At 38.3% G+C, this 26,057-nt stretch overlaps 2 protein-coding genes across 3 annotated transcripts in view; both read right to left on the bottom strand.

The window, feature by feature from the left end:
* Window positions 1-2: 2 nt before the first annotated feature.
* Window positions 3-5,329, bottom strand: tdo2a (tryptophan 2,3-dioxygenase a). The gene is made up of 12 exons (XM_026358060.1): window positions 5,259-5,329; window positions 4,958-5,063; window positions 4,701-4,791; window positions 4,238-4,308; window positions 3,495-3,622; window positions 3,215-3,401; window positions 2,973-3,080; window positions 2,763-2,874; window positions 2,555-2,612; window positions 1,940-2,019; window positions 1,506-1,596; window positions 3-1,201 (listed from the first exon to the last, which is right to left on the bottom strand). Exons 1-12 carry the CDS (start codon window positions 5,291-5,293, stop codon window positions 1,048-1,050), a joined length of 1,221 nt encoding a protein of 406 aa, XP_026213845.1. The 5' UTR covers window positions 5,294-5,329; the 3' UTR covers window positions 3-1,047.
* Window positions 5,330-10,090: 4,761 nt separating this feature from the next.
* The window catches only part of si:dkey-237h12.3 (teneurin-3), a 130,197-nt gene continuing 114,230 nt past the window's right edge, over window positions 10,091-26,057 (bottom strand). The window contains exons 21-29 of one of the 2 annotated variants that reach the window (XM_026358623.1): window positions 25,203-25,435; window positions 23,322-23,476; window positions 18,938-19,821; window positions 17,869-18,044; window positions 17,231-17,466; window positions 15,807-16,103; window positions 12,828-14,439; window positions 12,585-12,715; window positions 10,091-12,013 (exon numbers count right to left, since the gene is read on the bottom strand). In XM_026358623.1, the coding sequence (XP_026214408.1) occupies window positions 11,261-12,013; window positions 12,585-12,715; window positions 12,828-14,439; window positions 15,807-16,103; window positions 17,231-17,466; window positions 17,869-18,044; window positions 18,938-19,821; window positions 23,322-23,476; window positions 25,203-25,435 (4,477 nt within the window). In that variant the 3' untranslated portion in view covers window positions 10,091-11,260. The remainder of the gene's footprint in view (window positions 12,014-12,584; window positions 12,716-12,827; window positions 14,440-15,806; window positions 16,104-17,230; window positions 17,467-17,868; window positions 18,045-18,937; window positions 19,822-23,321; window positions 23,477-25,202; window positions 25,436-26,057) is intronic. The other variant, XM_026358624.1, reaches the window with a different exon arrangement.

Raw genomic sequence — 26,057 nt, forward strand, 5'->3', positions numbered from 1 at the left:
AATTACTTTAAACAATTTTATTGAAATGTCACCATCTTGCATCACTAAAACAAAATAAATCACTTCATATGTTGACAGATGTTGGCTCATAACTGGGCAATCAATGCACACACTACTGTAAAACTCTAAGAATATCACTAGATGTGCAGTACAAAGTATGTCTCTTATTAAATACATAGATACAAATTTGCCTATACAAAGATGACATGAATCACTGCATAAATACATAAAATCAATTTAGAGAATATAGATATATAGAAAACTATACAAAATACATCTCTAGCAACTATATTATCAACATTATATACACATTTTGCACCATATTTTTACATTTATGTTGTGCAAACAGTTTGATTTTTGTTTTTGACATTGATTATTTATACCGAGGTTTACACATAAGCCATATTGCAATCGTCTGAAATCTGAAAGAACTCCCTCTGTGATGCGTGATTGCTCTCAACAATCCATTTGCTTTCAGGTCAGTCACACACAATGTGCATAATTTTACTGGTAAAACACCAAAGCAGATCTTATCAAGGAACCATCTGCTATATTTTGTGACCAGTCAGGTTTAGAGCAAAGTGGTCTAATATGGCCAATTGAATTATTCAGGCAATGTGTTACAGGTTCTGCAACCTGATGTAGCTAAGGAACTAGTAATTTGACATTTTATTTTATTTAATGATTTGTTTAAGTGATTTGTTTCTACCATGGTTGTTAAACATTAAACTGTATAAGTGATGTAACTTTGTGTACGTTTGTTATTTACATGACATACAACATAATCCGCACTAATTTAATGTATTCTAATTGCTATTTTTCAATTTTTGGTCTTCCTCAAGTACATCAACCCAATGTCATACACACACCAAACTGATAGTTTGTGTATTCCCAACATATTGCATAAAGTAGTTTCTTTGCATGTTTTTTATGGGCACTTATTCACTTACACACCTGTCACTAAAACTTTTCAGCTGTGCAAATCATCCACTGTGAGGTCTTTTACAGAAAAAGATAGAGAGCCATGACAGACAACTGAGACACCCCTTAGTCTGAGTCTTCACTGCTGCAGTACGAGCTGTCACAGCATTCAGCCGTGTAGAGGAAGGTATGAACGTTGGGATTCAGCTTGGGCACCCAGTGGCGAGGTACCAGGAATGTTGCCAGGTTGAACAGATCCACAAACACTTTGTAGCGATCACTAAAGGTAAACAGAATAATTTACAGATATAATTACAATACACTTTAGCATTGGTTACAAATAGCCTTCTGACTAACTTTACAGTTTAGTGGATACTTGGTGAAGAACTTGTGTTTTACGTCTTTCCAAAATAAACTTTAAATGTAGTTTGTGCACGTTTGGATGAAGTGACCACAGGACAGGTTCATTTAGATAACGACAGACTAACAATGTCCTGTTCTTATCTAAATTAACTCCGAAGTGTTCAATATACTTGTGGTGTAAAGTGTTTAATCAGTAGGTTCAGGTTCACAGCATACAATACCTGACAGTAGATCTCAGGTATTGGTAGCCAGACGAGCCTCCTGTGCCAGCTTTGCTGCCAATCATACGATGCACCATGCATACATGATTGTCTGAAACAAAAGATAGAAATGTTCATTGTGATCTGAATGATGTTTTTACTGTGCATGTTTCATTAGAGCCATAAATTATTTAGACGTAAATGTCCGTCAGTAAAAAAAATATATTTCATGTGATAGCTTGTTTAAATTGATCAGGAGGCATGGATGATGATATAAGAGTCCTCTGTTTGATTGTGAACTCATTTAAGTTCTACAAATTCCCCTACAGTTCCCTCTGCCGTTGGGCAAAATATTATAGCATTATTTTGTGAAAGAAATTTGTATTCTCACATTTTTCTGTTCTGTTTCACTGGTGAGGATATACTGCTCCTGACAGAAATGCTACAGAACTTACATCTCCATTTTGTCATGAGTGTGTCGATGTCCATGAGGGATGTGAGCAGCTGGAAAGGAACCTGGAACCTTGGTTCTTCCCTAGAACATAAGAAACATAAGTATGTGTTTTTTAGATTCAAACCTGGTCTGTAAACCTGTGTGGTGTTGACTGGAATTGTGAAATGAGAGTCACTATTATATGTTCAATACCCACAATGCAGTGAAACCCAGTAGTTCCACATTATCACCTTTAATGATGTCACATGCCATCTTAAACACAGCCTTAGTGATTCATGTGACAAACTTTTTACCACTCGAGTTTTAAAAGCTTAGTTGCCACACCTTCTTGGTAAAACTGACAAATGTGATATGAGTGATGTTAAACTACTAGTGTTTATCAGCTCCTAGATATCGCATGACCTGGACGCCTGAGAAGGTTTTAAAAAAGGATGAGGGGAAAATAAAAGTGTTGTGTAGGTAGAATAAATGAGTAACCCAACATCAGGAACTAGCACCGAGGTGCTGTTAAGAGGGATGTTAAACCCCAACGGTTCCAGTGAAATAAAACACAGATACAGTGTCAGCTGAGTTTCACTATATAATTAAAGGGAAAGAAGCTGTAAAAGCCAACTACCTGTAGAAGTAGATCATCAGGGCACCTTGTAGAGCCTTGTAAGAGAGCCGCCTCTCACCTTGTTAGGAAAATTGAAAATAAATTAAGTAAAAGGAATTCTTTATTAATATAGTTTTGGGAGGCAAAGCATAAATGCTAATAGTCCCTGAATAATGTGTAGCACAATGTTGAAGCAAATTTCTTTTGATCACGAGTCACAAGCTCCCACCTTTGCTAACAAGATGATCATGACGCTTTTCATCAAACAGAGAAGTGAAGAGCTCTCTCTGCTTGACCAGCTCAGCCATCACTTCCTCCTTCTCCTCAGATTCTGGCATTTTCTTCAAAATAAAAAAATAAAAAAATAATACAGTCTCTTGTCAATCATCCGTGCACTCTAGGGAAAGCAAGGAAAGTTTGTTCAAAAGTCATCTCTCACCTCCATTTTCTCCCTCTCTTGATTGAGTCTATTAAAAATATTGATTTGCAACTTTTCCCAGAAATTGAATCCATCCACCTCTAAGCCAGGGGTTCTTTCCAGCCACTCCTGCAAGAATAGCCCAATGTTTTATCAAACTTATTCCCTGTTCAGTAGTAGATGGGCTTATCCAGAGTAAGATACAACAAACAGAATGTTTAAAAAAATGCACAGTGCAGGTAGTTGTTGTTTGTAAGATGTACCTCAACTAGCTTCAACAGTGTTGGTTCCTGTTCAGTGGCTAGGAGCATCTCGCTATCATGACCAGTGAAATTGTCCCTGTAATGGCGTCTGTTGTATGGAACCCTCTGGTTGTCCGGGACCCCAATTTTGTTCTCCAAGATCCGAAACTGAAGGCTTTGGAAGCCAGAGGCTGGAGACAGGTATTCCCTGCACACAAACACAGAGTAAGCACACGGAGTGCATCTCATAACTTTTTTATAGCTGGAGCAGAGATGCAGAGAAAGTTATTTATGAGCTCACCTAAAGTCAAAAAAGTCCAAGGCTGTCATTGTTTCTAAAACAGCAAACTGGTCAACCAACAGTCTGAAAATCATCACAACCCTGTGGATGCGAGTGTTGACTTTGAGCATATTGCGTTCGTCTCGGACCTTAAAGAAAAGTAAAACGTTGAGAAAATAATTATAATAATAATAATGAATCTTGTAAGTACATATCCTGACACAGGGATAAAATGTAATTACTGAACTAATTAGAATTTCTGATTTTCTTGCATCATTATTTCATCAACCTAATGTGTGTCTCCTCTAGGGATAAAAATAATTATTACATCCAATTGCTCTAATTTCATTTTGAATATGAACCTGGATGATGCATTAAATATCTTATTTTTCCCTGGATGAACTCCAAAGACAGATTGACTGAATTAGACAAACAATTCTTATTGAAAATAACTTTATATTCTCACTACCGTAATCTTCTACTCTCAAATGATTAAAACTGAATTTAAGTTATTCTACTTCATGATTTGATATTCTTAGCAGCATACAATCTTCAAAGCAATCTTCACATCTAAACCATTTATGTTTTAAAGATACTGTTTCTTCTCAGGTCCAGAATCATATCTATGATTTACTATCTACTACCCCTTTTTCTTGCTCTCTATTTTTTTTTCTGCATTTCAAATTAATTAACATTCTGTGTAAATAAAGAGAAAATTATACCATCAAATATAATTATGTGTACACCTTAGAAATGTGACTTACATGTCCACTGATGAAGATCTCTCGCACAGAATCAAGTTCAAACAATATTTGTTTGAACCACAGTTCATAGGCTGAAATAAACACAAAATGTTTAAACACTGACATAAAACGTGTTTTATACAAAGCAAACAAGTCAATGTACATTCAGCTTCCAAGAACTACATCATCAAACTGCACTGGAAAAATGCCAAACTAGATTCTCCTGTATTTATCCATATAATCTGTAAATAACTGAAACATCTGATTCTTGATTCATATTCAATTAATTTATTTGGAAAGAATTCCCTTTTATTTATTATTAATTACCTTTTGAAAATGCTAAGATAAACAATAATTGAACATACGTGAAATGAAATTGTAAACAAGATATCAAAAACAAATGGAAAGACTAAACATAGTCTTTTTAAATCTAGAAATTATTTCTGGGAGATAAGTAGAAAAAAAAACAACTCTCCGTTATTACCTTGGTGGGTGACAATGAAGAGGTGCTCATCGTGGATCTTATTACTCTTTATTTCACTCTGTAACACCTGTGCTGAGAGTATTTTGTCGAGCTGAGGTTTGGAAAGAAAGAAATGGTCTGACATAAAACTTTAATTTAAAAACAAATTCAAATTCCAGTACTTATCTTTAATTAAAAAAGGCCAGGTGCAGTGACTGATTCATGAGATTGGTTATGCTTTTCTATTTTTCTTTTTTTTTTTTTTTTGTCTTTTTTACCTGCAGGTAGTCTCCATAGATTATTCCTCCTCTACTGGCATTGTTAACCCCGGCCTGAGAGCCATCCTCGTCGTCATCTGTTTTTGGAGGCTTGTTTTTAAATAACCTACAGTGCGAAGAAAGAAAGATTTGTTTGAAAAGAGATGATGTTGAGAATTAAAACAAGTGTTAGAGGAAAAGTAAAAGAAACATGGAAAATAATAATAATAATAATAATAATAATAATAATAATAATAATAATAATAATAATAATGCAGCCAAATTTCTTTTGCTATAGATGGAGTTTAAAAAGTGAACCTACAAATGCCTCTTCTCAAAGTATGGACATCCACTCATGGCTTGTCCAGATACGTTGCAGCAGAGATATGTTCTTCTTCCTTGAATAATATTTACTAAAATTGTCTTTAATGAAATCCAGGTTTTTATAGACTCAACTCATCCAATCACTCACCAGGACACTGTCACCATCCGGCCCGCCTCATTCCAACACGGAGCCATTGTTTACTTTGAATCAGGACCACTGGACTTTGTTTGACCTGGCAAAAGAACTCTTATCAAACAACAAAATGCAACATTGAATACCTATCACACGTTACTTTTCTGGATATTGTGTAATTAACAGCAAAATCACACAAGTAAATGAATAAACATTTAGGATTAGAACGTTTTACTGTGGAGATATAATGTAAACAGAACAGAGGGTGTAATCAGGAAGCTTATCTGGACATTGCTGTGTCGGTCACAGGCTATCTTTAGTGTTTGCACTCGGGTATTTGTGGTTTATATATGTATATATCGTCTCTTGCAGATAGTGAATTTGATTATATAAGGGTCTGGTGAGAGAACTGGAGTTTGTACATAAGTATTTTTCGTTTATTTTCACTAATTTCTACACAATCTTAATATGAAAAACTTTCTATTTTGGAATTTGTGAGATATTTCTTCTCAAACTAAACCACAAAAAGAGGCCAACCAATGCTAAAACACATCAACTCTGTACTTTAAGGTGCTCTAGAAAAATAAGTCAGTCAAATGGATGTTACCCATGTTAACATTGTTTGTCTTCTTTACCCAAAACAATCTTTATCTGCTGCAAAAGTGAAATAGAATGAGCTGATCTGTCTGAGACAAAACTGACCATGCTCTCATGGTATTGTTGATTCCACTCTGTAAATCATTGTACACACACATAAATGTAAATATTTGCAATTTGGTTAATATTTTATTTACCTCAGTGAACATCACTGGAGATGTGATCTCCAAGGTTATTGAGAGTGTGAGGACTGTACACAGTGTATTAAGTAATATTAACGTGTAAAGTACACTGAGGTTGTATTCTTAGAAGTTTCTACAAATTGGACACGTTCTCCAGTTTGAGAGAATGTGGCTGTCCAAAGGTTGTCCAGAGATGCAAATACCATTTCTGTTGGACCTATATTAGCAGCAGTTTGAGACATACAGTATTTGTCACTTTTCATAAATGATAGGTCTTATTGATTGAAAATGATAAAGCTGTCAAAAATAACAAGCAAATTCTTTTTGCTGTTAACCCAGTTTCTGCAGTGTGACAATCCGCAATCAACTATCTCTAAATCTCTCCAAGATCATTAGCTGTCTTGTTTTTCACCCACACTCTTTGCAGACTTCTCAAGTACAGTCCCAACAGCTTGTGCAACTGTCCTCAGAAGATCAGAAGGATGATAACAAGCAGCTATTTCTGAATTGGGACATGATACAAGCCAAGCAATATAGGGCTGCTAACTGAGGAAGAAGCAGCCCCAAAATTCTTTGTTCTTGCTCCCATTTAGATGAGATGAATGAATTGCTAGTGAAGAAAGAGGGGGTACAGTAGGTGAGATGCTAGAAACAAGATGAGATAGTCATTGTGAATCTTTGAAGCATTAAACTTGTCCATGTTACTGACAGAACACACACGTCATTCTGTGTTATCTTCAAGGTCTGAGTGAGTCATTGATTAAAAGAAAGCAGGCACGCAGGCTGTTTTCCCCCCTCACTGCTGTGTAAAACTGTCTGTGAAAGTTAAATTATTTTCTATTGGATGTGCTCAGTCTTTGAACTCTGCCTGTATATTTAAAGTGGCAGTCCTGCTATAAGTTTTCTGTAAATGATCAGAAAATACACATGAAAATGCAACTAAATATATTTATATTAGAGCCAAAAACGAATCAAATCTTTAATTAGATTAATTTGTATTTACATAAAGGCATTTTTAAGAATCAACAGAAGTAAGGTAGAATTTAACAGAGGTTTCTTGTACAAATTTGTGTTTATAATTAAATACAACATCAGCTGACGTAAATATCACCATTGTATCTTGCTGTAAATCTACAGGCATTTAGTTTAGTGTAGTGGGAAAAATAATATAATTTGTAAAGACTGTTATATTACACTTACATGTTTTACTGTAGTACTGTGGAACCTGACTGTTCCTATTTTTAACCTGCTCTTTGAATAGGATAATGTGTATTGTGTATTTTCATTTATCAAACCTGAACTTTTATCCTCCCTTACTTACAATCATAAAAGTAACAACTTTAAATGATTTCTTTCTTTAAATTTAATCTGATTCATCTACAGATCCTGCTGTTTTTGTGTTGAAGAGAAAATCTGCAGCTTGTTTGTTGAAGGTGAGTAAATAATAAATACTATCACCTTTTGTGCTTTGGAAATTTCAGTGACACTAGTTGGCAGACATGTCTGGTAAAAGTCACAAAGGGACACATACACAGATAAGATATTTCTAAAAACACACAGCATCATAGGAGAGTGATTTAATTTTAAGATTTAAAATGTGCAGTCAGCTACATGCTGTTATTTTCTTTACTAGATGCTCATTAGAGCTCTCAATCTGTTGACTATTTGACTGGAGTTGACTATCAGCACAGCTGATGACACATTTATATCACATCAATAACTGCTACAGTAGTACTGGAAAGTCATCTTCATTTTAAATTACTGCAGTCTTCTTTACTTTGTGCTTTACATCATTGAATTTTCAGTGACAAGCTTTTAAAAAGAAAACAGAAAAAAAAAAAATACTTCAGTAGAAACTTTTTTTTCCAAAACACTACATCCTCCGAATGTGAAACTGCATGGATGCAAAATATATAGTTGAACCTCTGGATTCAGTGACAACCAGTTGACATAAGGCTATTGAACTGTAGGAAAATCCAAGTCAACCACTTAAAAGAATCCAAGTAGTATGACATGAGACTCGACCAGCATATATGACGTAATGTTGTAGTGTTTGCTGTCGTCAAGATGGTTGGTTATGAACTTTCCATATGGCGACCCTCTTTCCTTACATGTATAAATTTGAGGTTTAATTGAATTTTGAAACATGTTGCTTTTTTTTTATGGCTCTGAGGTCATTATTGCTTGATGTGTAAGGGTCTTTGATGTTCTTGCGAAGTTGTGCTATCTCTTTTATATCGGCCTTTGAAGTAGGTCTAGTTGCGCTGTGTAGTGGTAAGCTGCACTGTTGCTCTGGCAGTGCTTACTGTGGTCACAGTGTAATATTGCAAGAGTACTATGGGTCATTTTCAGATTACTGGTTTATCTATTCCATTTGATGTCTCTTGAAAGTAACCTGGAGTATCAAGATCAGCCTCCCCCCAATTCATCTGTCTCATTAATCACTTTAATTCGACTGAAATACTTGTTAGAGTTCAAAGCAACAGTATTATTTAAAAATATTCTGACATCCAAAAGTACAATGATGGCTATTGTTATAACAAATATAATGTTAAATGTCATGTAGATGAACAGTCTGCTGGATGACTTTCTGAACTATGCACTTTGTACCACTAGGGAGCATCACAGGACTTTTAAGAGAATGAAAGATTTGAATGTTTCATATCTGGCAAATTTTGTATTTGAAGATTTTTCAGCAGGGGTTTGGAGGAGATTGAAACTCTTTGTATGAATTTCAAAACAAAATGGGGTTTGGATGAGTTCACTGTCATTTTAGTGTGAAAAAACAATAGACAGTATCTTACAGAGCAACTTTAATAATACATTTCATTATAGGGTTAGTGGTGAAGGGGGGTGGTTTACCCTAAGGGAGTCTGATGAAAACTTTAAAGTCATGTTTTTCAAATTTTGAGCTAAGAAACATACCTTTGTTGAGCTCTATATGTCATGAAATATTAAAAAAAAATTCTTAAACCACATAAAGAGTCTGTGGGATGGTGGAACAGCAGAGAGGAGGTCAAAAACATGAAGCAAAGAAAAATCCTTCTCCCATTTGGTTTGAAGTGCTGTTTGATGTTTACCATGAAAAAGAAACCACATTCATATAAAGGGGTTGTTTTCACAGTGATTTAGAAAATTAAGCTATTCATTGTTCACATAAAAACCCTAAATCTTTTTAGCGTTAAATGCTGTGTAGATTCTATTTGTACTGTAGGCAACTGTTTACATTTCAGGTTCCTTTAACAACAGCTTACACTGATCAGAACGGCTTCAAGCAGCTGATTGTAAAGTTCTGTATTCTGTAAAATCTACATTTTAACAAGTACTGTAATTTGTTATTTTGATCAACAATATGTCATACACATAGAAATATCTGAAAACAGTTTAAGCTAAAGGATGTAACTTTCTCTCTTTTTCCCCCCAGATATAAGTTCTAAAACATCTTATTTTGGAGATGTGCTGTCAAGACTTCGTGTGAAGGCAGACTCAGAACAGAACTGACTGCGGTGTGTTTTTGATGAGGCTGACTTTTCCAAACAATCAGCATTTCAACAAATTCTGATAGGTAAGATTGAAGCATTCTTATTTATTCATAACGACTACCTGACTGACTGTGCAGCGCATGCCGTAACGTATAAAAGCATAGTGCAGTAGAGATAGTGGGCTTTAGCAGCCCTTTGAATCTCATACTACGGCTAGCTTAAAGTAAAGTAGCTTCAAGTGATAATATTCCATATTAGTAGCCCACCATTTAATGCCGTTTTTTTTCGTGTTCAAACCAAAGCGTTATTTTCCGAGATAAAACCAAAAAGAAAGTACTGGCCAATTCTTAAAAAAACAGCACACCGAAAAGAACCCCAGTATCATTTTTAATCCATGAGTGCATTTAACATTCAAAAAAATTAGACTTACCGAGAACATGGATGTGATCTATATTTGGATTCACTGTAACCTTGTTTATGTGAGATGGGTTCATAAAATATTTGTGTTGATGAAATATTAATTGGACAGGAAGCCAGGTCAAAAGGCATTATGCCCAATAAACATGAAATTTAGTGGAAATAATAGTTGACTGCGTGTTATAGATACATCACCACTTGTCACTACATGCACAGGTTTCTGTTAATTGCTTAAACAGAGCATTGTGAAGAAGCCCCATATTATGCATATCGAGTGGAACATAACTTAAAAAAAAAAAAAAAGCTAAATCAGCTGGACTTTATTCATTATGTATAAACACAACATAAATTACTGTTAATGACTAGTACAGACATTTATTCAGTTTGTTAAAAAAAAAAGCCATAAAACTCTTGCATAATTTACAAAACATGGTATCCCGGTGCTATCCAAGACACAGCTGTGTCTTTTTTCCCCCCAACAGTTCTTCATACCTTTACTGTCCTTTATTCACAATGAATATTGGGTTTTTGAACATCAAAATTGTTTTTTTCAGTTTAAAAGCATTTCAAAGAGAATAAGACATTTTTATGTTTTTTCATGTTTACAGTGCTAAATCTGGTATACATAGTGGTTGTTTGGTGAGAACTGTCTTTGACATCAGAAGTCTCTGATTTAAAAAAAAAAAAAAAAAAAAAAAAAAAATTGCCAAAGGACACTGCTTGCTCTAGGTGTGAACTCATGAGCCCTGCACTTCTAGAGAAGTGCAGATATGCATAATGTAAACATTTACTTTGCTCTTACTGAAATTTGTTGAGCCAGACATTTCTTGATGAAAAAGAAACAAAACAACAAGAGTACCTCACTATTTCCTCAAACACACCACTATTCCTCTGCTTCAGAGTCCAGAATGCTTGTGCTACAGAGGATCTGACCTGTAATTGCCATGTTAAGGCTTGGTGTAGTTATACATTAACTCTGTAGTCCCTAGGTCACAATGCACAGCATTGTTTTTGACTGGTTGTATTTTTTATTGATTTCTTTTTTCTTTATTCTTTTTTTAATTTTTTGTTTTTTACAAAAACACACGGACACTCAGGGTACATATCAGCAACCTTTGATTAGGGCTGCATTTCATTTTGTCCATAGTATGCCAAAAAGTCTCTTTGGCAGAAAATGCACCGCGTATTGTTACCTTTTCCCAATTTCACTTTGCCGAAGAAAGTGGATATTATTAGCGCTATCTGCTAATTCTGGGTACTGCTCGATGGAAAGCACATAGTACCCATCATACCCCAAAACTTTTCCACTACTCAGAAGCTGCCTCTTCTCTCCTTCTGTCCATGGACGGACCCCCTCCTCGCCATCTCGCACTCGCTGCTGTTCTCTTGCCCACGCGCCTGCTAGGGCACGTTGACGGGCAAGCTCAACAACCCGTGCTTTCTCCTCATCCACAGTGGATCCATAGCGAATATGAAGAGCCAGGGCACCAGCACGAATCTCCACATCTGCGAATCGCCGAGTCCGACTATCCATGACTGTAGTGGACTGGGAAACCGTTACATTGACACCGTTCTCAAGAGTTTTGTGTCCACTAGTAAGGTGCAGCGCTGCAAGGTCAGCATCTGGAAGGCCTGGCTTGACAAAGTAGTGTGTGTCACGTCCTTCTATAGTGAAGTGCAGGTCTTCCAGATAGAAAGCATTGTTGAGAATTGTTGCAACTTTGATACAGTCCTCACTGGCCACATTGAGTGTGTGAGTGTGGACAGTGCCCTTGTAGATGGCAAACATAACGGCTCTTCCAATGGGAGACATTGCTGCTGAGAACCACAGCCAAGACTTTTCACCTCTGCGACCTCGACTTAGATGGACCTGTGGCAGCCGCTCGAATGACAAGAGAGAATGTGCTTGTCTAGTTACTTCCTGCTGGACCCCAGAGATAGACTGTAGGAAAAGTGCAGTGAAACGTTAACATCTGAACATGGCAGAACTTGACTCTCTAGGCCATTTAGAACCAGCTACTGCTCTGCTTCAGAGAGTTTTTCATCCCCATCTAAGATAATGGTGTTTTCAAGCTGTGTTCTCAAGCCAAAAGTAGATAAATCCCCCATGACAATTTTACAGCAACACTTTTTGTGTTAAGGCATTAGACCAAAGAACCCTAGCATAAATAGCTTCAAAAGATTGTTTTAACAGTAGCAACACCAAAATATTACATACAAAGTTAGACAGTGTGAAAATGTGCTCAGCTGGTAACTAAAACGGCAAGGCAGAGAAAAGTACACTTTGCTTAATATGTGTGTGATTATGCAAATATGGCCCAATTAAAACTGATATTCTATGAAATACATAGCAATCCAATTAAGAGATGGCAGGTTCAAAATACTAATGTAAAAAGAAAACAATGAGGGGGAAAAGTGTGAACTGCAACACTAGTTAGCTGAAGTATAACTGTTGTTTTTTGCCGTTCTCTTCATTCTATTCAATGAACATAAGAAATAATAATTTTACCCACCGGCAGATCATCCCACAGCTGACTCTTTCTCAGTTCATAGGATGGCATACTTAAGTCAAATTTTGGGACTGGAAACCCAGGAATTGTGTTGTGAAGATGAAAGCCAAAGGTCACCAGCCAGCTGTTCACATCTGTGCAAGAAAAAAAAAAAAAAAATCAATCACCACCAATAACCCTAAACTTGATCTTATCAATTTTTTTTAAACTGAAGTTAGTTAAATTGCTAGCAGGAGTATGTCTTACCTGCAACATACTCTCTCACTTCATGGACTTTACTGATGGGGTTGTTGTTTCTGAACATGTATAAATTGAAAGGTGCAGGCTCTTTGCCAACTTTTTTCCACGTAGAGACATCTGGGACAGTCCATCTTCCTGACATTATATCATAATCCTGCTCCCCAAAGTGCAGCAGTTTTGTAAGGGGGTCATAGAGTCCTCCATGAAACCCAAACACAAGCTGAAAGTCTGGGTTAGAGTCAAAGTAAACCTCACCATATGCCGTGTACTGAAGCTGTTTGACCAGGAGTCCATTACTAGTGAAGACAGCCAAAGGCGTACCAGTGTTATCACAAGCGATGTAGAACTCTTCCCCACTGCTGATCTCCATAGCAAACAGGTGGCCTTGGAGGTCATAGTAGAATGAGGTGATCTCTGAACTGGAGTGGTTGTATAAATGTGTAATTCTAGCTGGGTAACTCAGGTCTGCATAAAAATACTGCAGGTGCTGGCCCAAGCTGGTCTTTGTGGATACTCTGCGACCAAGTCCATCATAGCGATACTGAATTGTCCAGCCACTGCTCTTGCTGTAAACCCGCACTAAGAGTCCCTTGGAGTTATATTCAAAAATTTCTGCACCCCTCTGGCGGAGAAACCCATCTTCATCCATTCTGTATTGGATATCTCCAAGGCGGGTAATGCGATCTCTCAAGTCATAGCGCAGAGGGAGGAGCCTAGCACTGTTTCCTGCATTCAGTAGGTGCAGATTTCCATTCAGGTCATACGTATAGCGCCACATCACTTTGTCGTTCAAGTATACAGTCTGGAGCTGGCCATCCACGTCATACTCGTAGCTGTACTTTGTGGTGTTAGCAAAGGGTCCAATCTTTATCTCTCGCTTGGTGACTCGTCCCACGTCATCATACTGGAAAGTGATCCAATACATCAGTGAACGAAATATTTCATACTGGATCTCCTTGATGCGTCCATGTGCATCAAAGTGTTTTGTGTAGGTCATGACTGCTGTGGAGATTATTTGATTTATATCGTAGTAGATCACCCCAAACTTTCCAAACTGCTCAACTTTTCCTGAGATGTCATCAAACTGGTATAGATCAATGGGTAGTGGTGTTTCATTGATGACGCCTTGCACACTGGTAACACGCAGGCTGCTGTCATAGGTGTAATCAAAGCGTGCATTGACCATGCCATCCTCACTGAAGCGGAAAATTTGCCGGTCCACCAGTGGACCCACTTGGCGATAGCGAATTGAGCAGATGAAACCTTCATTCTGCAGGTTTACAGTCTTCAAGACGCCAGCCGTCTCATCATAGGTGAAGCTGACCCTTGTGCTGTCATACAGGATCTCAGAAAGTTTGTTCTGCCGGCGATACCTGTACAGGACTCTACGGCCTGTACCGAGGTGAGCTATCCTCAATAGGAGGCCATCTTCACTGTAGTCTACAGCTACTGAGGCGTTGCTCTCTGGGGGGTGATACAGGTTCCTGTAGTAACCCACAGAACGGATGGTCTGCATGGTGTAGCGGGCCACACTTGGCATGGTGACAGCAGAAAGACGATCCAGAGAGTCAAAATCAAATATGTACTGCCGCTGACTGTGAAGCAGGAGAACCATGGACTAGAGAGAAAAGAGCAAAATATCTTTAAGTTTCATAATATTTATACATAATATATGTGTAATGCCAGACGGGGTCAAAGCAGGGAGAGTGTGTAGAAAATTGAGAAGAAAAAAAGACAATATATGAAAAATGCACCAGGTAGCATTAACTATCCCTGGTGTGAGTCATCACTGTGCTGCCCATAGCTTGTGTTCATGCAGAATATAAAGCTTAGTTATTGTCAATATTTTAATAAATTATATATTGCTGTTAGAAACTATGTAGAGCTTCTATCAAGAACATTTATTAAGCATGCTGATGCACAAAAGGTTGTTCTTTGTAATGTGCTTAGCTGCATTAATTATTGTCAACATACACATGTACTTAGCATAAGCAGTGTTTCCATTTAAAAGCTTTTATGCACAGAGACTAGTTTAATTAATTTACAGTATATGCAGTTTTAAGTGTGGTCTGTCTTCTAAGGGCTTACCACCTTTCCTGTTAAAATGTCATGCCCAGTCATCCGTTGTTACTTTGAGGTTCCCTGTGCTCCCTGAGCTCTCTGTGCTCCTTATGTCAAAGTGTTGACATGGCCTCTCCGGGTCACGCAACGAAAGGATGCAGACAGAGGTGGCTGAGAAAATCTCTGCATGTTTTTATAGCTGGGCAACTCATTGCAATCTTAAATATTCTGTAGTTATTTTATGTAGTTTATTTATGTGAAGGAAATGGAGAACGTGAGACAGAAAGCTGCTAACATCCACAGAATGCACAGGTCAAATAATATCAGTCAAAACTGATATCTTATTTTATATGCATCATAATACACAGGTAAAATCCCTGTGCATTGTATGCAATTTAGCCAAAGTTTATTTAGCTTAGAAATTGAATTCAATTTTTAAATTGTACACTAAGGCTTTGGAGCAGAAAGACTGGACGAATCACATGATTGCTTCTTCTGCATAGATTCAGCAACTGAATAAATATAGACAATACAACAGGCAACATTTAAGCTATGATTTAAAGTATATTACTAGGCAATGTCTAAATTTAAACACTTACTAGTAATACGATGTGGTGGATGTAGGTATAGCTCACAAATGCTAGCTACAAGTTTATCTGAATGCAGATGTACTCAACATTTTTATACCTCAAGCTTATAAATGATACCCATAAATCTGTAATTAGGGTAAAATTATTCTTTTTGGCTAAGAACACTGTAATAACCATAATTATGTGCATGGGGCTGGTGATTATCGTAAAATAAGCCTCTTCAGGGTGACCTGTGCTACATGACAGGGCCTTGATTCACCCTGTAGTGGTAATGAATAGCATGCTGTACAATATATCTTACATACTGCTTACCCTCATTTTGTTATTTTCTCACCTGCTCTAAGTAGGTGTAACTCCATATCTTCCCATCGGCAAACACCCTGGACACCAGGCGCCCTTGGCTATCATACTCAAGTCTCTCAGTGGTGGGACCTCTCTGCAGGGCACTGATTTGCCCGCTGCTTGTGCGGCTCACGTTAACCGGCAATAGCTTACTGCTGGGCACCCAGAGCACAGGGTGGCCTGCTGTGTCGTATATAATCTTTAAGAGGAACTTCCTGTGGTCATCGTAAATCTTCTCTGTCCTCAGGGTGCGATCATAATCGACAGAAAGAATGTTTCGTCCATTTACCTGTGGGAGGGATTTGATTTAGGATGGTACTGAGACAAAAAACGACCTACCATTGCTACTCCTACTACTAATAATATTTTGCTGTTAGATAACACAACACAACCCACCCCACAAACAGGGATTGCGCAATAGTTAGTATCAGGAAGGTTTTCTTGGTTTTGATATCACTGTCATTTGCATTAATTCAATTCAATTCAATTCAATTTTATTTGTAGAGCGCTTTTTACAATTGACATTGTCACAAAGCAGCTTTACACAACCAAAGAACAGTACATGAACAGTGTATGTGTATGAGTCATAATAATGTGATTGTCCCTGATGAGCAAGCCGAGGGCGACAGTGGCAAGGAAAAACTCCCTGAGAAGGCAACAGGAAGAAACCTTGAGAGGAACCAGACTCAACAGGGAACCCATCCTCATATGGGTGATTACATGCTGTGTAGGCAGCAGTCCAGTATAACAGTTAAAGTATTTTAAGTTAATATGGAGTCCAGTTAGTTATTGCAGGCAGACTAGTTCCGTTCCTTGACTATCGAGCGTTGAGTCGAGACCTCCAAGAAACAGCTTCCGACGTCCGCCGAGGCCGGGACCGACATCATAGTAGCTTAATGCTCTGTATACCAAGTTCACAGATTTTCACCACAGTTGTCACAAAGATTAACACCCCATTCACAAGGCTCATTAAATTGAGAGATGCTCTGGCGATTGTTCAGGTACCCTTAGAACAAAACCTCCTAAATTTATTCGAGATGAAAATTACTGCGAAGCAATGTAACCACACGAGTTAAGTTCATGAAGTACTCTTAAACATAAATCTGAGAGTCAGATTCTAAGAAGGAGAAACAAGAAGGTGGAGTTATGTACTAGAATATTAATAGTCCTTTATATCAGGAACTAAATGTTGAGATGACTCACAGAGTAAAATATGATTCGTCATTTCTAGCCAAGTTAGACTGATTATCAAAATGGGGTAAATAGGGCTGGTGACATTCCTTAGCTCTAATACTGTCACGGTCATGCTCTATCATTGAGCTAAGCAAAGGCACGAGGCACATATGCACTTTTGTACATTTGTCACTGATCATCTGTATGTGCATTAAGTAAGGAAAAAAAAAAAAAGTAATGTACCCTTAGCTTGCGTCCAAACACGATAACTTTTCCTCTGGCTTGTTCTTTGCGGAAGCGCCACTCTACCAAGTTTTGCCCACTCTCCCCTGGCAAACTCATGTTGCGTCTGGCCACAGTTGGGTTGGCAGCGCCTGCCAGGATGTGGGGCTCTGTCTGGTAGTGGGTGTCCATCCCGTTGGCATAGGTAATCCTCAGTGAGTTGTCAAAGCCGACTTGATAGCTGCTTCTACACTGGTCTGTTGAAGTGAACAAAAAGTGGCATTAGAGGTAAAAATGTTATTGACAGTCTCCCGAGGTAATGATTTGTTGTGTCACTTGTGCTTTAAATCCTTATTATTTCAAATTAGACAATTTTCATATACAAAGAATGAACATGAATGATGTGCTGAAATAACTGCACCATCTGGCTTTGGCAAAGAGTAGAAACTATTTAGAAGGAAGGTTGATATGTCTCCCCGACACACAAACCCACACACTGAGAGAGTAATCATTTACACTGTCGTCTGTCAGACCCTCTGAGCTGTAATGATACACGACTTAAGCTTACTCAACATTGCCACAACGACCCCTGAAACAAGGACAAATAACCACTTACAAAATAGCTCCCTGAGTCGGGAAGATGAGTGCTGTGGCCTTACCCTGAACCAGACTGTAGAAGGCACGAATGGTTGAGGTATTCGTGGTGATGCTGATTTCCTCCTCTGTCATGGAGCTTTCGATGTCCACTGTCAAAGCGCTGTATATGTCTGTGTACAAGTTATTCACCATTCCAGTGGGGAATGTGACATTCATTAGCCGTCCTTCACTGTCGTAGCTGTTTAACAAAAAAGAACATCAAATGACTAAGCATTGATATGTATGAGTGCATTGAATTATCACTTCAGTGAATTTTATACTTGTTGAATACCTTCATCATCATCTTTATTGTAATTAAAATGTCACTTTTTTATATGTTCAATTTTCAAAGTATAAGTGAAGGGGCATTTGTACCAATCCAAGACAGAAATCCAAATATTTGATCTGGGCAAATGACACATTTCATTAGACATCAGTTTTGTATAGAAAACCCAGACTTGCAATGAATTCAATTATTTGAATGATTGATGTGTTATTATAATCTCAAATGAATGCTTAGATTCTTTTAGTAATAGTGAGGATATCATTCATGGCATAATGTAACATGACAGCCGATTACACAAGGGAGAAAAATTCAATCACCGAGAGGCCATGCTACCAAAATAAATTTTCATTGTGATAGTAAGTCCAGGTGGTTTATTATGACAAAATTCAATCATGAGTGGGGCAATTTGTTCAATTTTACTTTGATCAGTATTGAGTATGCATGTATACTGTAAGCAAGAGTTAAGTTGCTCTTCTGCCACTTTTATCATTGAGCACATGATACTCATGATTTAAAAATAAAATAAAAATAAGTAGCATACTTTATAGATACTGAGTTATTAAAAGCTAAGTAGGTTATTATATAGATTTAAGGCATATTTTATAAATAGATTTCAATTAAATGTACCCCCTTAAGCACTTTGCAGGTATGATGTGAGATTAGAAGAGCATACGCAAGGTTATACACATCCAAACATTTTATCTGTGAGCCACACTTGAGGTTTTAGAATTACAACTCTGCCTTTGGCAAATCATATACAGTAAGAATTTCTATAGAATGACCTTGACAATCATTATTACACTTACTCGTAGAAAGTTGTCCAGCCAATCTCTGATGTCTTTGTAGCAAGCAGGCCATTGTTACCATGATAAGTCAGAAGCACCAGCTCCTGGCCCTGCGCTGTAAGAGTTTTCAGACCGCCGTTGGTGCCCATAGTTAGCCATATCACCTGGTTGTCAGGAGCAACAATCCGCACTGGCATGCGGTTGGGGTCTCGGCGGATTCTCAGGGTGTTGCCACTGCTGTCAGTAACAGCTGTGATGTCATTCTCTGTGCTATAGCTGAAAGTATACTTCAGGTCCCCAGTAAGCAGGCTTGCAGTGTGTTGGAGGGTCCCATTGCTGTCAAACACATACAGCTCCTGGGCATCAGGGGAAGCCACCTCGTATGTACTGGCACTAGAAGTCAAAATTGGCCCATTTCTAGAGATAGCCCGGATGCGGATGTTGCCCAGGTCTGCCACGTAGAGTGTTCCATCTGGAGCTGCCACTAAAGAAGATGGAGCATTGAGCCTTGCATCTTTGGCATAGCCGTCCCCTGTCTGGTAACAGTCACAGTTGGCATCATTCTTGCAATCACAATCAGAGGGAGCCCCGGCCAAATGTGTTATCTCACCATCCGCAGAAACCTTCCGAATCCTACTCATCTTTCTTTCATCTGTCTCTGCGATGTAGATGGAACCATGGTATGAAACAGCAATGGAAACAGCAGATTCTAGAGGCGTTAACTGTGCCCTTTGACTCCCGAACACACCGCGCTCCAATCCAGCCAACGGACAGTGAATAGGTCGGCCAGCTGCAATGCTCACTTGACCGTTCTCTGTGATGCGCAACACTATATTGTTGTCCAAGACATACAGTGAGTTGTCCATGGGGTTAACTGCTAGGTCTGTGGGCCACTCCAAAATCACCTGAAATAGGGAAATATGGGATTATTGTAGTTTTTTCTATACACGTGATTGCAAACGTATTACACAATTGGCATTAAAAGTCAAAAATTACAGCTGCTTACTATATAATATATATATATATATATATATATAATCCTGATCATCCTGATAAGTAAATATCAAAATATGATCAATATGTGCTTCTGTAATTACTGTACAGTAGTACAGTATATACAGAAAATATAGGTTACATACTGCGTAAAGACTGATACTGAGAGTAAGTTAAGCTTTAAGTGAGGTGTAAAATAAAGACAAAGCCCCGCTTTTAAGATATGTTCTATGCCACTAACCTTGGATTATTGTTTTCACAGTGTTTTTCGATTTCTCAATAGCCAAAAATGTCCAGCTGATGGTTACTTTAAGGCATTTGCTGGTGCAAGAATCAAACATTTTAGTTGCAGGGCTAGTCACATTTATCATTTCTTAAGGCCAGAAGCAATATTTATAAGATTAGCCTTTATCTATGTGGTTTTGATCCCTGCAATCCTTACATTTCTCAGCTTGTGCTAGTGCTACTTTATGAATTTAAATGATAATTTTGGCCACAGTGACTTTCCATTATGCAACATCCTCCTCCTAAATATTTGTGTTTTAACATGCTGCTGAGATTAACAGGACTTTGTTTCTACAGAATAGCTACAAAATAACCTTGAGCATGAACCACACACTTTGTAATTCGTTCTGTATGTAAGGATTCATATGTGGTTATCAATTAAGTATCAAATTAAAGAAAAACATTTTTAATAAAAAATCAAACTTGCATATGGAAATAGTACAATCCAAAGCTATAACCCTGGCAAACCATTACAGTGTGCTTCCAAGAAAAGTGTCAGTGAATAAAATGCTTATTTGTAACAGCACAAATGACTGGTCTGGCCTTCAAATACATAACTGTTATTAAAACTGTCAAAACACTTTTCAATGGTGCTTATCCATGGTGTGATTAATAATAAAACACACTGCCTTTAAGGCTGCCACTAGTTAAACTGCACTCAGCCAATTCTCTAGCTTGGACGCCTGAGGATCACACAGTCTCGCCAAAACCACGTATTTATTGGCTCAAACCAAATTACTTGGTTAATTAGCAAAAACTGACAAGCTTAATCCTTTGTCTTCATGTTCTCTTATGTTCTTCCCTCTTCATGTCCAACACCCACACATGCACATACACACACAAACACAGATTGCTTTGTCTTCTGTTTACATTAAAAATATTCCTGTTGTTGTTACCAAAACAACTTTTAATATTCTCTATAGCTTTTATTTCTGTTAATGCATTTCTATTGTCATCTAACTCCTTAGCAGGATGCAAGACGATGTGTTATATCTGCAGTTAAGGTCATTTAATTTTCACTGTCCTGTCTATTGCACACTTTGTGAGTGTTTTGTCCATACTACTACATTCTGTAAATCGATCTTCATAATAATATTAGAAATGTAATTAACATGGACAGTTAAACACATATAGAAATTGGGAGAAGCTGATCAATTACATTCTTATCTTCCAGTCCACTTCAGAATTTACTTTCTACATAAACAGTATATAGGGGATGCCATTAATACTTTGATGTTTGAATAGTAAAGGCAATTTTTCTTTTTCTTTATTATTTATCTTAAGTCAGATCTCAAGACTCTAAAGGAGTGACGGAGAAGAGATATTAATGTAGAGACTGTGCAGAGACTTTTCCAGCTTTTATTTCCTCTACCTGTATCAGTCTTGGTTTCAGGACCTTACTTACTGGTTTACCCCTTAGTAGGAGCATTTACTATCGAAAGCCAAAGAGGTTTTTAATACCTGTTTTAATCTGGTTTAATTTTGCCATATGGTGGGGTAAATGTCACTCCACGTGCAACCACATTTGTACTGGCACCGAATGCACTGTGGTGGCGCTGCTAACGTTAAACAGATGCTGTGCAGGAGGATGTTCATATACAGAGAACGATGGGATAAACATCAGCAGTGCCCCCCCAGCGCGCTGTGTGCCGGGACACTTGTGGTGCCACATGGACTAGAGCTCCTTAACACTAAGTGATGATTACAACAGTGTTTATAAACGCATTTGGCAAGATTAAACGTGATTGCAACAGGTATTAAACATAGAACGACGAAGAAAGGGAGACAAATTATGACCTCTTTGGGTTTTAATAGTTCACAGGGGTGTCCTGGCAACCTAACTAGGGGTGTAAATACCCCATATTAGATGTCCTTACACACCTTGTACGGACATCTAGTAAGGGGTTCTTGGACTCATAAGGGAAAATAATAAATTATGTTGGATAATACTGGCTGCCATCAGGTGCTGCAGAAGAGAGGTTTTTATGTGCAGTAAACTAGCAAGTGGTGCTTTACTATCATGTGCAGGATAATTGTCTTCCATCCTGAGGATTTCTGGTTGAACACCAAACTTCCTAATTCAGTTCTAACCGCATCAAAAACAAGCCACCCAAACTCAGTAATTCTGCTTCCCTCCATATAATCTGCCATGACCTGAAAACTCATCTCCTCAATAAACACTTCATGTCTCTACTTCCTGCTTAAATCACATCCTCCTCCTAACACATATTTTCTTCCTGTACTTTGAGAGAAAATGCTCTGCTCTTGTCGAGTTGGGAGCAAAAATGAAGCATTTTCTTGTTTTTTGTTTATTACTCAAGCTTATTCCAGTAATGTTATGTAAGTTTCTCTGGATAAGATCTCTGTCAGTATAATGCTTATATATTATTCAACACTTAATTAACCAGGAAAACCTCATTGTCATTAGAATCTCCTTAGTCTGGTGAAGAGACGTAGTGGTAACAAAATAAAGCAGGTAGTAGAAAACATTTGTGAGGAATGGAGCTATACAAAAATATGATTATAAAACTATGAATAACGTGTCAGTGAAAAAATCACATACTTGAAACAAACTGATGACACCCTAGATAAAAGTAACTATAAAATAATTATTATGTATGTAAGTATGATCTGAACAATGACTTGCACTAAAACATCTTGTTTTAATATCCACCCAAATAGCAGCCAGAAGAGCAAGAACACAGTTGTGAAGACTCTAATTCTGAGAAAGGGACCCGTTTTTGCATTTGATTGCAGAAGCTTGTAGGTGGAGGGAGCAGCATGCAAAATAGCTGTTTTATCTAATTCACTGAAGAGTTTGGGAACTGTTAATAGTACAGACAGTGAGGTAAAAAAAAAAAAAATAAATCAACAAACTCTGCATATCTTGCTGTAACTCAAAATTCAGTTGCCCCAAAAACATCATCATTCCATGAAAAGATGGATCCTGCATATGTAATACAGTGCGTATTCATTTATATAACACTGCATATCAATGATGAGTCATGGGTGAGCCAACTGGAAAAAGGTTAGAGGCATAGGAACACAAGGTGTCTCTGTGACATTCTCTGTGCAAGCACACAAGTAGGTTTAACAACTGAGGGGCACTTGTGTGCGTGTAAGTCACCTGATTGATGTCCATGCTGTTGTCACAGGTCAGAGGGCGAGCCGATGTCAGGTCATTGGAACCAAGGAAAGTGGAGATGATGCCATTCTGGTCCACCTTTCGGATTGTTGTGCCATCAACAAAGTAAATCAGACCGTTCTTGTCCACTGTAATGCCTGTTGACACCAGGTAAGAAGAGAAAAAACAAGAAGAGAAGAGAAGGTGGGGGGGGGGAGTTGTGATAACAGGAAAACATGGTAGATATGCGGCATCTCTGCTTGCATGAGTCAGTGGACAGAACACGATGGATACATGTGTCAAGCTTGCCTTCCCATTATTCAGGTCACTGCAAAAAGCACAGCTATCAATAATTCATAGGCTGCTTTTCTGGTATTAAATAATTTCTCAGGCAGAAGTGGGAAAGGCTGTATTCATACGGTATATATGCACTTGCCGTGAATTCTAACCCCCCCCCGTCTAAGAAAGGACCTCGCGGGGTAGGGATGTCAATGAGTAGTGCGTTTGGGAGATTTTTTGACATCGCCAAACATCAACAATCTGCACGCCATTTGAGAAATGAATGAGCGAGGGAGTGGAAATGACAGCTTTGGCCAATTTTAGATGAAACGGGTGAAAGACATGCGGTTGCCATGGTGACAACTGTGGACTAAACTGTCTCACTGATTGAGTGTCAGCTTAGAGTTGTAAGTTGCAGCCGAGCCAGCGTGGGGTTGCAATAACCATTTGTCCCAAACTGGGAAAATACATTAACAGGCCACGTCAACCTCCACATCACTCTCTGTGGCACAGTGCTGCTTAATAGAGACCAGCACCTATGGGAATTCAATCATACTTCACATGCAGAGGGACAATTTTTCATTCCCCACATTGGTGTTAACACACATTGGCTTTGGGTTTAATTCTAAAGACAGAGCTGCTGATGTCAGGAACACGTATGTGTGGTCTTTAAATGTTCTGAATCAGCTTTATCTTCAGTTTACCTTCACAGCATGATTTCTTTTTCAATGGAGTCTTTAAAAGCTTCGATGGAAGGTGAGTGGTTTGGTTTGACCTGTGGCTAGGTCTGCGCAAGATTGCTTTCTGCTGAAACATTGATGAGACGAGGGAGCCAACGGTGAATCCTTGGGAGCTGGCTATTTGACAGTCTGAGATTCTCAGACAGATGAAAAGTGTCACATTTGAGCAGAGTTCACCAAATGTCTGAGAGGAGAAAAAAAAATGGAGCCATCTGCTGTTTCTTCTCTGGTCTCGGCTTCCACCCACTCCATCATTAGAGTCGCTCCCTCAGATTGCCTTCACTCAAGCCTTTATCACCCAGCTGAAGCTGAGCTATTGCAGTTGGCATTGAGATTGGGCAACAGCTAGCACAAAACAATTCATCTTAGCCTTTTCATCCAGAAGAATTTATGAAAAATGAGCAATCCAAGAACAAATGGCACAAATGGCCGTGAGCTATTTGAATGTGGACAACAGGTTGTGCATAGTGGGTACCGACTTGTAGATAGCTGTTACTTCACGCTATAAAGGCCTGGGGACTTTACTCTCATAGGGGCTGTTAAAAAGAAGAAAACTCAAGTGTGGATTTTACAGAATATCTGGATATGTGAGTGTATTATCCAGTATTATTGTGAAGGGTAAAACAGAAACTTTTAAACCGCAGTACATCATGCTAAGCTTTTTTTTTTAGTTGACAGTCAAGACAGTTTTTACCTAAGTACATGATCCACAGCCAAAATTCTATTCGAATCAGTAGCCCCTAGTGGGGACAGACTGCAGTCGACACATTTAATTCTAGCTGCTGCCACTCCTGACTGAGAAACCCCATCACTGTGTTCCACCCCTCCATTTGAGCACAACATCTTCATTAGGTTTAAATAATACCTTTGGGTCCAGTGAGAGAAGCCTCTGGAGCTTTGCCTCCATCGCCACAGTGGTTCTCATCAAAGGGCAGACAGTGTTCCCCAGTTCCCACCACCACCTCTGCGTTGGACTGCAGATCCTTGGTCCCAGTTAAGGTTTTTGGTCGGTAGATCCTCCGGGAGTTTGTATCTGACACGTACAGCTGGCCAGTTACTGGGTCAGTTGCCAGGTAATACCGGTGTGCTGGGTTGTTACTGCATTCAAGACAATTACTCAGTTATATATTGCAGACGTTGGCACTGGTTGTTTTTCTTTAAAAGTCCTTTTTTACAGTTAAGCCAAATAGACCTTCAACTTAAACAAGGTGTAAACTCGAAAAAATATGAACAAAAGTTTATATATTTGTCAATAGAACAAAGACTCCCCAGAGAACGAACAGTGTTTTCAGCGTGCACTATATATGTCTAGTTGTATAGATACTCGGAACAAAGGAATGTCAAAAGGTATATTAGTTAAAGGCTTAACTGCACGAGTTGGCAGTAAGTTGATACCAATGTTTATCAGGTTGGTTTTGTACCAATAAGGGGTTAGGAAGACTATTTTTTGAAAAACATACACCATGAAAGGCTGTAACTTGTCTTTATCTAGTTCAGTTGCAGTGTAAAACAACTGTACTAACAATTTAGAATTAGTTGCTGCATTGCCATGTGCATGGATAATAAAGTGAAGGAGGAAAATATCTATTTTTAACTGTGTGAATAATTTCTGCAGCAGTAAACAAGGGCAGAACCTTTGTGATAATGTGGAAAAAAACAGAAAGCTGAAATGACGGAAGTCAAACAGAATTTACCAGGATCCCACTGCAGTGGGGGTTCA

This window comes from Anabas testudineus, chromosome 10, assembly GCF_900324465.2.
Source record: "Anabas testudineus chromosome 10, fAnaTes1.2, whole genome shotgun sequence".
Lineage (NCBI taxonomy): Eukaryota > Metazoa > Chordata > Actinopteri > Anabantiformes > Anabantidae > Anabas > Anabas testudineus.